A 13479-nucleotide genomic window follows, 5' to 3' on the forward strand; every position below is an offset into this window, starting at 1 on the left:
ATAGATGGCTCATCCACTGAAGCAGAGATGTCGATCGGAGGAACCATATCTCTAATTGTCTGGATTTTCTGAATGAAGAATGACGAAAATCTGTTGGCAAGCGACTCATCCGAGGGTGAGGTTGGAAGCGGAGAATTTTTGCTTTGATGAAGCAGCTTATTCACAGTCTTGAAAATCTGTTTTTGATCAGTAGATGCTTTCTCGATCATTTCAGAATAATGTTCCCTTTTAGCATTATACATGAGTGACAATACAAACTGTCGCTGTTTGCAGTACAGTTGCCTATCGATCTTAAGTTTGGAACGATGCCATTGTTTCTCAAGCAGTCGTCGTTTATGCTTTTCTTCACGAATGGAGTCATTATACCACAGTGAATGTGGTCTTAGAACAACAGTACGGGTTCTTGCTGGTGCATGATCTTCAAATATTGAAGCAAGTGTCGTATTATATTGATCAACAAGAGGCAATATATCAGATTTTTCAAACTGATTGATAAACAAATCAGAGCTACTGAAATCCGAACAGACGGATTTAATGTCAATGGCTTTCAAGTGACTGGTAGTTATGGTTTTTCTAATTGCAGGAGGACATTTCATCTTCAGTTTGCAGATAATAGACTTCTGAACAGGTTCTTTCAGCGAATCCGAAGATATTCCTTCTTTTATGATGGTATTGGCAAGGATTGATTCACCCTGACGGTGTGTTGGGCCACTAACATGCTGCAATAATCCATATGAGGAGAGTGTGTCATTGAAATTAGTAGTCTCAGTGTCATCTGGTATATCCATGTGGATATTAAAATCTCCAGTAATGATAATACTTGATTTGTAAAGGACGTAAACATCCATTAATGCCCGAAAATCCTTGATAAAATCACTGAATGGGCTCTTTGGTTGAGCGCGATAAATAACAATAAGACGAACGGATTGAGAGTTGTCTGTTATTTCACAATGAAGAGATTCAAAAGACTTGAATTGTTCAAACTTCTGAGGACAACATTGATTTTAAAAAGAAAAATCATGACTGCTATAATACGATGGATAAACCTGTATTGAAAGTATCTTATTTTTGTAGATAATGAACAATTACGCATCAGGCCAGTCTAAATCAAAATTGTTAAAAAAATATATTCCAATAATAATACAATAAATAAATAATATTTTAAAACAAATTTCTTTTTTCAGATTTCCATCCGATTTTGAAAAGTTGTCACCACCCGTTCTTCAATTAGCAGATGTGATGTTTTGCTACACACAAGAAAAAGTGTTATTTAGTGGGGTCGACCTGTCAGCAGATCTAGACTCTAGGATATGTATTGTAAGTATTTAAACACATTATTAATCCCCTGTATTTTTTTTCGGCTGGTTATCCAGGTTTGGTAGATAACCATTTTGATGGTCAATTAGGTCTTCTTTCCATTCTGCAAATAATCGAAGAAGAAATTCAGTTCAACTTAATTAATCCACAGAAGCCCAGATACTACAAAACTATACTTAAATTGTTTTATAACTCTGTAATTCTCAGTGTAATACTTTTTTGTAATGTTTGTTTTTATGGTAATACAATGCAAAAAGATAAAATTAAACTTAATCGAATAGGAAATAGAGCAATTAGACTAGTAGGAGAGCACTTACCTGATGTTGAATCCTTGTATAAAGAAAATGTGTTAAAAAAAGTAAAAAGTATCATTGATGATGAAACACATCCTCTGCACAAACAATTTGCTCTCATGAATTCTGGCATAAGACTACGTGCACTTAATACCAAAACAAAACGGTTTAGGTGCTCGTTTGTACCTAATGCTATACACTTATATAACTCCAGAGTACAAAGGTAAAATGTAACCGCTTTTGTTTATTTTTATAGCTCACGCATGTATTTTTAATGCTTTTATATAAACTTTAAATCATCGTTACTTCAATATAATAATAAATCATATAATATAATTAAATAATAATAATTTTTATCTAATTTTAACAATTTTTAGCCTCTTAAATTTTTGTGTGTGTTTTTGTAAATTGTATTTTATATTTTTGTATTTTGCCAGTTTTCAAATCACATTTCTGTTTTTTAAATGGACAATAAAGTATATATGACTATGATAAACACAGGGTTGTTCTTTTATGGGGCCATGCACATACAAAATACAAATTGAAAAAATGAAATAAAATACATAAAATATAATACAATGTTTCAAAAAAATACAATGATTTCTTTTTGTTTTGGTACCGGTATCTCAATAATTTTCAAATACATTTCACATAACTATAACAATTTTATAGGGGCAACCAAATCTAACGTTCCAAACATATTTTTTCTTCTACACATAAACTATGATTTATTTTTAAAGATTGTAATGAAAAAAACTTTTCTGTCCTGAATATTAATCCAAAATAAATAAACTCTAGGCTTGGAATCAGAGATTACATACCTTCACCAAGGGCTGATTTAAAGTCATACTGTTATGTAAGGCGTGATATATCGAATATCCTAAACGACAAAACGCATGCAAGGAAGGAGAAAAATCAATTTCTAATCGACTTTCTACGCGGTTCATGTAATTGAGTGTGTCAAAAATTCCCATGTGCGCGCAATTTTTTACGGGCGCGGTGCGCATGTATCGCTAAGAACATTTTTTCGCGTGATTTATGTTTTTCCAGCCTTTTCTAGTAATCACGTCATACGAGCACGTCAAATTGGACAATTTGCACACGTTTTTGATGAAAAAGTTAAAAAATTCGTCAAAATTATGCCTTTTTAAAACAGTCATAGTTTCTAAACTACATGGTGAAGTTTATTGTTATTACATATTATGGAAATAGATGAGTTGTTGATATTGGATCATGCATCAATATGGCTAACTGGACATTGTGACGTCATCGTATGGCCACTTCAATATAAAATATAGGATTTTTGTATCTTTCGTCATAGCTTATCACATTTAATAGAGCGCATCTCCACTTATCTTTATTCCATTTCCTCCCATTTTTATATTATTGTCTAGGTCAATGAATTATCTTTCGTATGAGTTATCATTTTTAAAATTGTGATGATGTCGTCAGCGTGAATAACTTGGGTCTTTTATTTTCATCAAATGTTTAATTACCATCAAATTTTAATATCTTATAGATCCTCAGAATGAAAAGTGATACTCATGATTAAAACGTTTTCTGGAAGCTGTTGAATTGTAGATACGGATTCATGTACAAATTTTGCGCATTGGCTTTTGTGACGTCATCATATGGCCAGTTGAATTATAAAAGTTGTATTTTCATATTTTGCGTCATAGTCCATATTCTACGTATTCAAATTTGTACAACACCCTTTATATGTTTTTACTCAGATAATTCTCTTCCAAAATTGCTATCTACATGTTTTTTATTTTGATGACGTAATTATGTAAAAAATTGGATAAAATAGCGGGTCCCGTTATTTTCACCTATTCTGCACTGTATGTAGTACGTATACAGTATAGTGTATATACTTAGACGTGACAGAAAATAAAGGGCACACATTTTAATTTTTCAGATCACAATGGCATAATCGTTTTTCTGTGCTCAATATTCTAACATATGACGTGTACGTGGCGGTTGCGCTGCGGATAACCTAACTCGTCCATAGTGACCAGTTCAAATCTAGATTTTTTTTTGTTATCGATATAAACGCAGACAGTGAAGACAATAAATGCATAATTAGGTACACAAACCATTACTTGCTCAGCGTAGGGTGTGTACAAAATGTACCACTTGTATTTGGCGTTTGAACGACACAGTGCTTGGCGTTTGGACGATTAATGTTTTTACCATCTATATATAGATTTACGTAAGGGCAAAATTCGGTAAATCGCGCCTTACTTTTAGAATTTTTACTCGATGGTATGTAAAGTTATTTCGTACTTTCGGTACTGATTTTAACCACCTGATGTAACCCTGTTTACTAATTAAATTAAGTTAGATAATTAGTTATTGACGATTAAAACGAATTTAGGTTCAACGATTTGCCCCAGATAGGGGTGTTTTCCGATCGTGGTATACACTGTCTAATGGATGTCCATCTTGAAAAATACCCGCCACAAAAATGCGAGGAGGCTTCGCATTTTCCTATCTCCTCCTACGATAATTGTTTTTAATAGCTGAAAACCGGTTGAACAGCTCGAGTACAGTATCATAATGTTGAAGACAGGCCCATTTTCTTAAAACAATACTATTTTGATAGATTTAATATACGTTTATACAAATGTATTGATTTGCGATGAATGGAACATTCCAATCTCTGTGTCGTTCCACAAGTGTCTATTCCCTCAGGCGTCGTAAAGGAAAGTACTCTATACTCATAACAGAAATTCGATCCATTTTTTTTTTCAATCTGTGCTGCAGAGGTTGGATATAATTTTTTTTTAAACGGATAATGAGCTAGCGTTTTCAGTCGCCGTAATTTAATATTTATTACCGTTTAAATCGAATTTATGATTTGCCCCGAATAGAGGTGGTTTTCACAAATTGTTTAACATTATATATAAACATACGTCGTAGTGTATCGTTACATGTACTGTACTATTTCAATCGACTACGACGGTGATAGTTTCAACAAAGTATTACATTGCAATGTTTTACTGTGTTTAGTGGTATATTATTTGTAAAACATGTTAATTAATATTTCGTTACAAAATAAAGAATATATTTAAAAATTGTTCCTCTTTGCACCCATCCTCTTCCCCATCTCTCATCCATAATGTTACATACAAAACACAAATTAAGTTTGTTTAAATTTGACTTAAACAATTGGTCTCATTTTGTGACAACTTTCTCTTTCGGAAGTAATTCCCAGTGTGCTAATTTTAGTTGAGTACATAAATCACAGTGTCTATTTAATCGTTCCTGTAAACGACATATATTATTGTCCTGCATTATTGTACATTTGAAATCGCCAGTTTTTTAACGCTGAAATTACTGTGTATTCGAGAACCATCTGTGGGCACGACCTAGATGGTACGCGAGTGAAGCGAGCGTACCATCTAGTTATATTTTAATTTTGGCTAAAGACCAATTCATTTGTCTAAATAAAAGAATTGAACTTTAGCAATTTTGGCAACAGATAAACTGATTTGACTAAAAAAATTATTTTGACTTTCGCCAATTGAGGACGAGAGTATAGGGCCTAATTATCTCTATATCGTGATATTAGTGGCAAAAGACTGGGTGGCTAAAGGCCAAGTGGTAACGACACAGTGCTTGGCGTTTGGACGATTATTGTAGTGTATGTCGTATTTAATGTTTGTAAACTTATTGATTCAAAGAATTGTAAAACAAATTTACAATCTCACACACTATTTTTCTTATTTTGAAAATTTGTGTCAGACTGAAGGTGGGACTGAAGGTACATTTAATGCCTATGCTTTCATTATTCGGATCGTTTACTGGTTATTTCATTAAATTCACAACTTCCTATATACTGATGTTTTAATGATATAAACGCATATTTAATACGTTGATTTGTAACTAAACGTTGATACCCGATACAAACTGACATTTACTTTTGGGGTAAACAAAATCGATGATGCGTAATTAGATACACAAACCAGGGAGTAACTCCCTGCACAAACCATGTGCGGTGAATGAACACGGTGCCTTGATTTGGGTAATTCAACTAAAGTTCGCACCTCTGGAGCATAAAAAAACATTCACCCACTGCGCGGCGGTGACGGTGAGTGACCGTGAAGTCTTAGGACAAGATTTTCGTGTGGTACGGAAGCCATCAGACAAACATGACCAGCCAAGCGTAAAAAACAAAAAATAACATAGTGTTCAGGGGATTTCAGAAAACTCTAAAATGTTGCTTATTAAATTGATAATTGTATGAATTTTGTGTGATTAATTGACCAATTGTTTTAATCATATAAAATACAATACAATCATACAGTGATTTAGGCATTGCTCTCTCTCTCAATGCCTTACCAAAACGTTTAGAGATACGAATTGATGTGAATATTTTGCCAATCAGATGTTGTGACGTCATCATATGGCCAGTTGAATTAAAAAAGTCATATTTTCATCTCTTGCGTAAAAGTTCATTGCGTTTAAACGAGAGCGGATCTCACTTTTACGTACCCAAAATTCTTCAAATTTGTTTTAATGTAATTATTTAGATAATTATCTTCTAAAATTGTTATCTTTATATGTCAATTTGATGATGTCATCGTGTTAATAATTGGATTTAAAAGATGGGTCTCGTAATTTTGTCTATGCTACACTGTATATAACATATACAGTTTATTCTGTAAAATACTGTGATATGGTGTATGCTACATAATAGGTACAATTCAGCACTGTAAACATATTTATTTCATGTCAAAGGATGGCATAATAATTGTCGAGGTTCATATAGTTAAGTATGTGCATGTTGCATTTGCGCGGATAACCCGAACTCGTCAAAGTGACGAGTTCAAATCTAGTTCTATGTTATTAGTTATCCGCATTCAGCGGATAACTCCTTGTAACTGTCCGGTTTCATCATCTTTTTTTTTAGTTATCCGCATTCAGCGGATAACTCCTTGTAACTGTCCTGTTTCATCATCTTTTTTTGTTTTTTTTTCTGTATTATTTTTCTTTCTTTCTGTCATTTTTGTGCAGAGCGTATCTCTAAAACATGTAAAGTTAACATTTTATAACTTTGTCAACATATGGGCAATCACGTGAAGTTGTGCTTTCCTATTTTTGAATGACGTCAGAGTTGCCCAACATGACTTACGCGCGTTTTTATGAATTTCGCGTATTTAACGTAACTCGAAAACCATATAACAATTTAAATTGAAACTTAGAAAAAGTTTAATTTATATCGTGCGCTAACTTTTTGTGCACTAAAAATGGTATGTTATACACGAAGTTACGCGCACGTGCATTTAAAATTTAAAAATGCGAAAAAACTATTTCTAATCAACTTTCTACGTGTTTTAAGTCATTTTAAGCATGTCAAAAATTTCCACGCGTGCGCAAATTTTTACGTGTGTGGTGCATTAGCACGTAGCATTAAAAACATATTTTTGTCGCGTGATTTATGTTTTTCCAGCCTTTTCTAGTAATTTTACCAACTTTTAAACAATTTCGAGCACGTCGAATTGGACAATTGGCGAGCATTTTTGATGAAAAAGTTCAAAAATTCTCAATTTTATTCTAATTGATCATCTAATAAAAATAAAAACACCAATCTTCATGACATATTCTACTACTACCCACTGTACTCTCTATGACTGTCAGTGCGTGTGTAGCTAGATGGAAGAGTCCATTAATTATGGTTTTGTCCCATTTTAGTTACACAATAAATATGTCCCTTGATCACTGTGGCTTATTTTCTGTAATCATATAGGCAATAATTGGTACGTCGAGCAACATCTAAAAGAACTTGTTTTTAATGTGTTGAGAAGCTTTCCTTAATCTCATAATATATATGGCCATATATAAGTCCCATTCTCTACATTTTTTAGATCTAATTTAAGGTTACAAATTACATTTAATGAAAAAATAAATACTATATGATCCTATTGAGATAACTTTTTTCGTTAAAAATGTGAAAAATAAGTTGATTCTAATAATTTAAGCGGCCCGCTATAAATCCCAACATGCATTGCGCGTGGATTAATATTTTTGTTTTTTTTATGTAATTGACCCACTTTTCGAATGATCGTGAGACCAAAACAAATGGAAGAAATTTTCGGCGAAATTACCGGATTTCCCCAAATTTGTATCAACTGATTCTGGAAAAAACAGAAAGACAATTAATGCAGCAACTATACAACAAGTTCAAGTTCAAGTTAAAATTTATTGTCAAATACAAAGTAAATGAAATTTGCCTTCCAAGGTTCAAATTGCAATTAAAATAACAACAGTCAAAAACATACAATGGATAAGATAATATATAAGAAAAAATGCTTTTGTATAAAAAATTATGAACAGTATAAATATTAAAACACTATATATAGAATAAAATATAAACGTCTCAAGTTATCTTTCAAATTGCTTGTTGTTGCCTGATTGCACACGGAAGAAATGATTTATTATGACGCTCAGTCTTCTTAATTGAATTAATCATCCTTCCGGATCTACTGAAATTTATAAAGTTAAAAAGAGGATGAGACTGGTCGTTAATTATACCTTTTAGTTTTTTCTCCATAACCTTATCGCATATATCATGGATAGATGGGATGTTTGCACCTATTATCTTCGTAGCCATTTTTAATATTCTCTGTAATTTATTTGAATTATTCTTAGATAAACTATTTAGCCATACAATACAGAAAAATGTTAATATGGACTGTATCATAGCCTGATGGAATAGAGACAGCGCATCTCTGCCAATCTTAATGTTTCTTAATTTCCTTAAGAAGTACAATCTTTGGTTTGCCTTCGCATAGACTTTGGCAGTATTGGCGTTCCATGACAGTTTTTCATCTATCCATACTCCTAAATATTTATGTTCACTAGTTGTGCGGACATCATTATCTTTGATATTTAAAGGTATCAGTTGCCTCTTAATTTTACGAAAGTCAAACATAATTTCCTTTGTTTTATTTACATTGATATCAGACAAAACATTATCAATTCTAACACGCTTGGTTCTGTTTTTCAAGAAATCTCTGATCCATAGACAAACAAAAGGATTAACATTCATACAACTAATTAATATATATCAAGAAGTATGTTTGGTTTCATTGAATTGAAAGCCGAAGAAAAATCTATAAATAACGTCCTTACATATTGCCTAGGTTTATCCAAAGTTTCATAGATTGGATGCAAGAGCGTAGTTATTGCATCGTTGACACCTCTATTACTACAGTATGCAAACTGATTATTATCAACAAAAGGCAACATTCTTTAATCAATACATCTTTAAATAATCTCTCAAAGCACTTTGTAATAATTAGGGATAGAGCAACAGGACGATAATCATTTAATATTTTCGGCTTAGGTGCTTTATTTATTGGGGATATTATTGAATACTTCCACATGCATGGGACACAAGAAGGTTAACGACCAGTTAAATAATCTGCAAAAGATAGGCGCAAGTTGTCAGGACTATAGCTAGCGTACGATGTTCGTACGTTACCGATGTTTACCAGCTAGGCCTAAAGACCACGAACTACTTAGGTAGTACATTGTTTCTCTCTTTTTATCATAATTTTTCATAAATTGTACATTTAAGACAAGGAATGAACTGGTTTAATGTTTTTTTAAAGTAATATATGCATTATTTTTACAAAACATCACAAATTGTAGGGAATTGGTCTTTAAGTGTTTTACTAAAAGAAATATTATTTGCAAAAAACAAGAAGAAACCTGCAAAATACTCTATAATTGGCAGTGCCATGTGTATAATGATTTTTTTTTTATTCCTTGAATGGAGAAAACATTTTCATTCAATGAATTATTTTTAAACTCATGAAAATTCTCAACATTCCTTATTTGTATATTACTTTTGTTATAGGTAGGAGAAAATGGAACTGGTAAAACAACTCTTCTTAAAATACTTCTTGGAGACTTAAATCCAGTTGATGGTATACGACACGCACACCGTAATTTACGTATAGGCTACTTTACCCAACATCACATAGATCAGTTGAATATGAACCAATCAGCTATTGAGTTTCTGGCAACAAAATATCCAAGTAAGCAATGTCAGTGGGTAATATATGGGCTTTTGGAATTGAGTGAATGTGCACGATGTTTGCGTCCACATTGGTATATGTCTCCAGGTATATGAACATTTTGATCGTAGTGGACATTCATGTCGTATGCAAATTGTAGAATTTTTAAATGTTGAAGAAAGAAAGAAACGAATGAAAAACAAAAACCACTCAGCTTCGGCTTCCTACAAAATTCAAGTCATATACAAATCTCACATAGTTCAACAGTTTTACATCATTCACCATCAAATAAGGGAGCGTGCCCAAATGTTTTTACTCCGTTAAACTTGTTGTAACGCAACTTTTACCGTTATATGCAAGCTAATTTAAATGGGGTTGGGCGTGTTCAGTGAGGCATATCAAGCCCTCCCTTTACTAGCTACTATGCTGTTGTTATCACTCCATTGTTTAACGCGTAATTAACGGGAGACCGGACATGCTGTTCAGTGTTGCGTAACGATGATTCCAACGCGTTATTAACAGTCCTTGTTATGGTATGTTGCGTGAAATCCTATGATGACTCAAAATAACGGGTTATTAGCAGTCCGGTCATTGTTGTTACAACGCGTTGTAACAACGTATATAATTATACTGTATTTTATTTTTATTTTTTATTTTATTCAATTAAAACCAACAGCGATAAATACCGCCACTAACAGGTTTGAAACATAAAACAATACAACATCAAAAACGGTTAACAATAAAATACAGATAAAATATATAAATATATATATAAAACATAGATTGGCATGCCATAAAAAATTTCAATCAAAACAGGTTATGCAGACTGTTCAAGAAGTGAACACATCATCGTCCTCTTAAAATAACCAAGTCTATCATTAAAAATATCGATATGATTGCTATTTAGATTATTAAATGTATAAGGTAGTCTATGAAAAAGTCCCCTCTTAGTACAGTCGACACGGCTAAAAGGAATATGCAATAAATGTCTATTTCGTGTACGACCAGGAACATTTAAACTAAATAGTGAAATTAATGAACAGTCATATTTAGAATTTAAAATATTATATAATATAAAAAAACCATATCAGATATCGTTCGACGATTGCTGACAGAATCAATGGAAAAGGCAAAATTAACACAGTTATAAGACAGGAATCGAACAAACTTCCGTTGAACAGTGTCGATTCGACGGGCCTGACATGGAGAAATTGAATTGAAAATTGCAGAACAATATTCAAGGTGAGGACGTATAATAGATTTGTATAAAGATAAAAGTGCCCTGCCGTCGTTCATAAACCTACAATTTCTCCATATTAAGCCCATCATTCTATTAGCTTTTGACAACACATGATTAATATGTGAACAAAAATTTAATTTACTATCAATAAAAATACCTAAATCTTTCCATACATAAACCATCTCAAGATCATGTCCACTCAGATTATAATTGAAGAGCACAGGCCTTTTTTTAAGTGTTATATATATATATTTATTAAAATAATCATGTATAATACTATATCCTAGGCCTACCGTAAAATAAAAATATATATAGGCCTAGGCCTACACGGTAAAATAAAAATATATAGGTCTAAGCATACTATTTACGATCCGATTCATGGTATTTTTTAGCCTGGTACGTCGGGCGACACGTGTCTAAATTTCTAATAGCCGACTTTCACCTGAAAAAAAATACATATTTTTTATCCCTGGATGTAACATGATATTGACGCGAATACTGCACTACAAAGAGCTAGGCCATGAACGATTCGTTAAAAGTACACCGCCAGACAATCGCGTAGCTATTGTTTAGATTACATACTATAAACAATTAATAACAAAGAAAGCCTAGAAAGATAAGCTCCTCCTCTCGTTAAAATTGTTAAATAATTTTGCTTTGACTGAGCCATTTTGTGACGGTTTCAACTCTTTCATTTCATTGCACTTTAGACAATATTTTTAAAAATAATTTACTGTATCAGTTCAGACTGTATCAGTTCAGACTGTGAAGAACATGGATTTCGAAAGGTACACTTTATTTAACGCCAGGAATTCTTCTCACGGAAAAAAATGTGCTGATTGCAATCTGCATAAGCAACCAAAGATCCTGTATCTTTCTGGGATTCTGCCTTTTCCCCAGATTTATTGTTATTTGTATATGACATAAAACCTCAGTACTGTGGAATAATGCTACTCTATAAAGGCCTACTGTCATTCAATACTATCGTCCGTTAGCTCGGCGTTTAACGGACACAAACACTCAGTAACCTGTGGAATAATGCTATACTCTGTATGCTGTCATTCAATACTATCGTCCGTTAGATCAGCGTTTAACGGACACAAAAACTCAGTAGATTGTGGAATGATGCTACTCTACTGTAATTCAATACTATCGTCCGTTAGATCGGCGTTTAACGGACACAAAAACTCAGTAACCTGTGGAATGATGCTATACTCTATATGCTGTCATTCAATACTATCGTCCGTTAGCTCGGCGTTTAACGGACACAAAAACTCAGTAAATTGTGGAATGATGCTACTCTATTGTAATTCAATACTATCGTCCGCCGTTAGCTCGGCGTTTAACGGACACAAAAACTCAATACAGTATACCATGGAGCTATAAAATTGTATAGCTCCATGAGTATACTGTGGAATGATGCTATACTCTATATGCTGTCGGCGTTTAACGGACACAAAAACTCAGTAAACTGTAGAATGATACTACACTCTATATAATAGGCCTACTGTCATTTAATACTATCGTCCGTAAACTCGGCATTTAACGGACTCAAAAACTCAGTAAAACTGTGGAATATGATGCTATATAATACTGTCATTCAATACTATCGTCCGTTAGCTCGGCGTTTAACGGACTCAAAAACCCAGTATACTGTGGAATGATGGTATACTCTATATGCAGCTGTCATTCAACACTATCGTCCGTAAACTCGGCGTTTAACGGACACAAAAACTCAGTAAATTGTGGAATGATGCTATACTCTATCTGTCATTTATTACTATCGTCCGTTAGCTCGGCGTTTAACGGACACAAAAACTCAGTAATATAACCTGTGGAATGATGCTATACTCTATATTATGCTGTCATTTTAATACTATCGTCTGTTAGCTCGGCGTTTAACGGACACAAAAACTCAGTAAACTCCGGGAATGATGGGTATTCGAATGATGCATACTCTATATACTGTCATCTATCGTCCGTTAACTCGGTGTTTAACGGAACAACGCACTGAATAGTAAATTCGCGTTTGGTTGAGAGCAAGTAGAGGAATTCCCTTTTTTGCGACGCCTCCCTACTGCAAGAAGGCAATTGCACATTGTTTTTATATATTTATTTTAAATATATACTGTATAAGTGTTTTGCCTATTACACCATTTAGGCCTAAATAGATACAATAATTGTTAATGTACACAGTTTTTTTTTGTATTTTGTAATAAACATGACACCCTTGCAGCAGCATCACGGAGGCTGCCAAAAACACTGTGGTGCGTGTGTACATCGCATCGCGGTGATAAAAAACCATGTGCTTGCTAATAACGTGACGTCATATCGCCCAAAGTTTCCTCCTCTGTTTTTGGACACACTTAACTCGCGCGGCAGCTACAGTCAGTAAATGTTTTAGCTCTAGATAGACGGCGACCGGTTTCTATATTGTTTGGTCCATACCATCGTCCATAAAGGCTATACATGCTGATACTATCGATACGACAGTCGGGGTTTTATCCGTGTTTACAATTTTGCCTTTTTTTTTTTCCGGTCAAGTGTACGGGGTAAAAAATAAAAAGGGAATTAACGTCAAGAATGCTAAACAAAAAATTAG

The 13479-nt window shown here is 33.4% G+C and overlaps 1 protein-coding gene across 2 annotated transcripts in view; it reads left to right on the forward strand.

The window, feature by feature from the left end:
• The window catches only part of LOC140044961 (ATP-binding cassette sub-family F member 3-like), a 106850-nt gene that overhangs the window by 70015 nt on the left and 23356 nt on the right, over positions 1 to 13479 (forward strand). For both annotated transcript variants that reach the window (XM_072089686.1, XM_072089685.1), the window contains exons 15-16: positions 1185 to 1317; positions 9478 to 9658. In XM_072089686.1, coding sequence (XP_071945787.1) covers positions 1185 to 1317; positions 9478 to 9658 — 314 coding nt within the window. The remainder of the gene's footprint in view (positions 1 to 1184; positions 1318 to 9477; positions 9659 to 13479) is intronic.

Source organism: Antedon mediterranea, chromosome 3 (assembly GCF_964355755.1).
Source record: "Antedon mediterranea chromosome 3, ecAntMedi1.1, whole genome shotgun sequence".
Classification (NCBI taxonomy): domain Eukaryota; kingdom Metazoa; phylum Echinodermata; class Crinoidea; order Comatulida; family Antedonidae; genus Antedon; species Antedon mediterranea.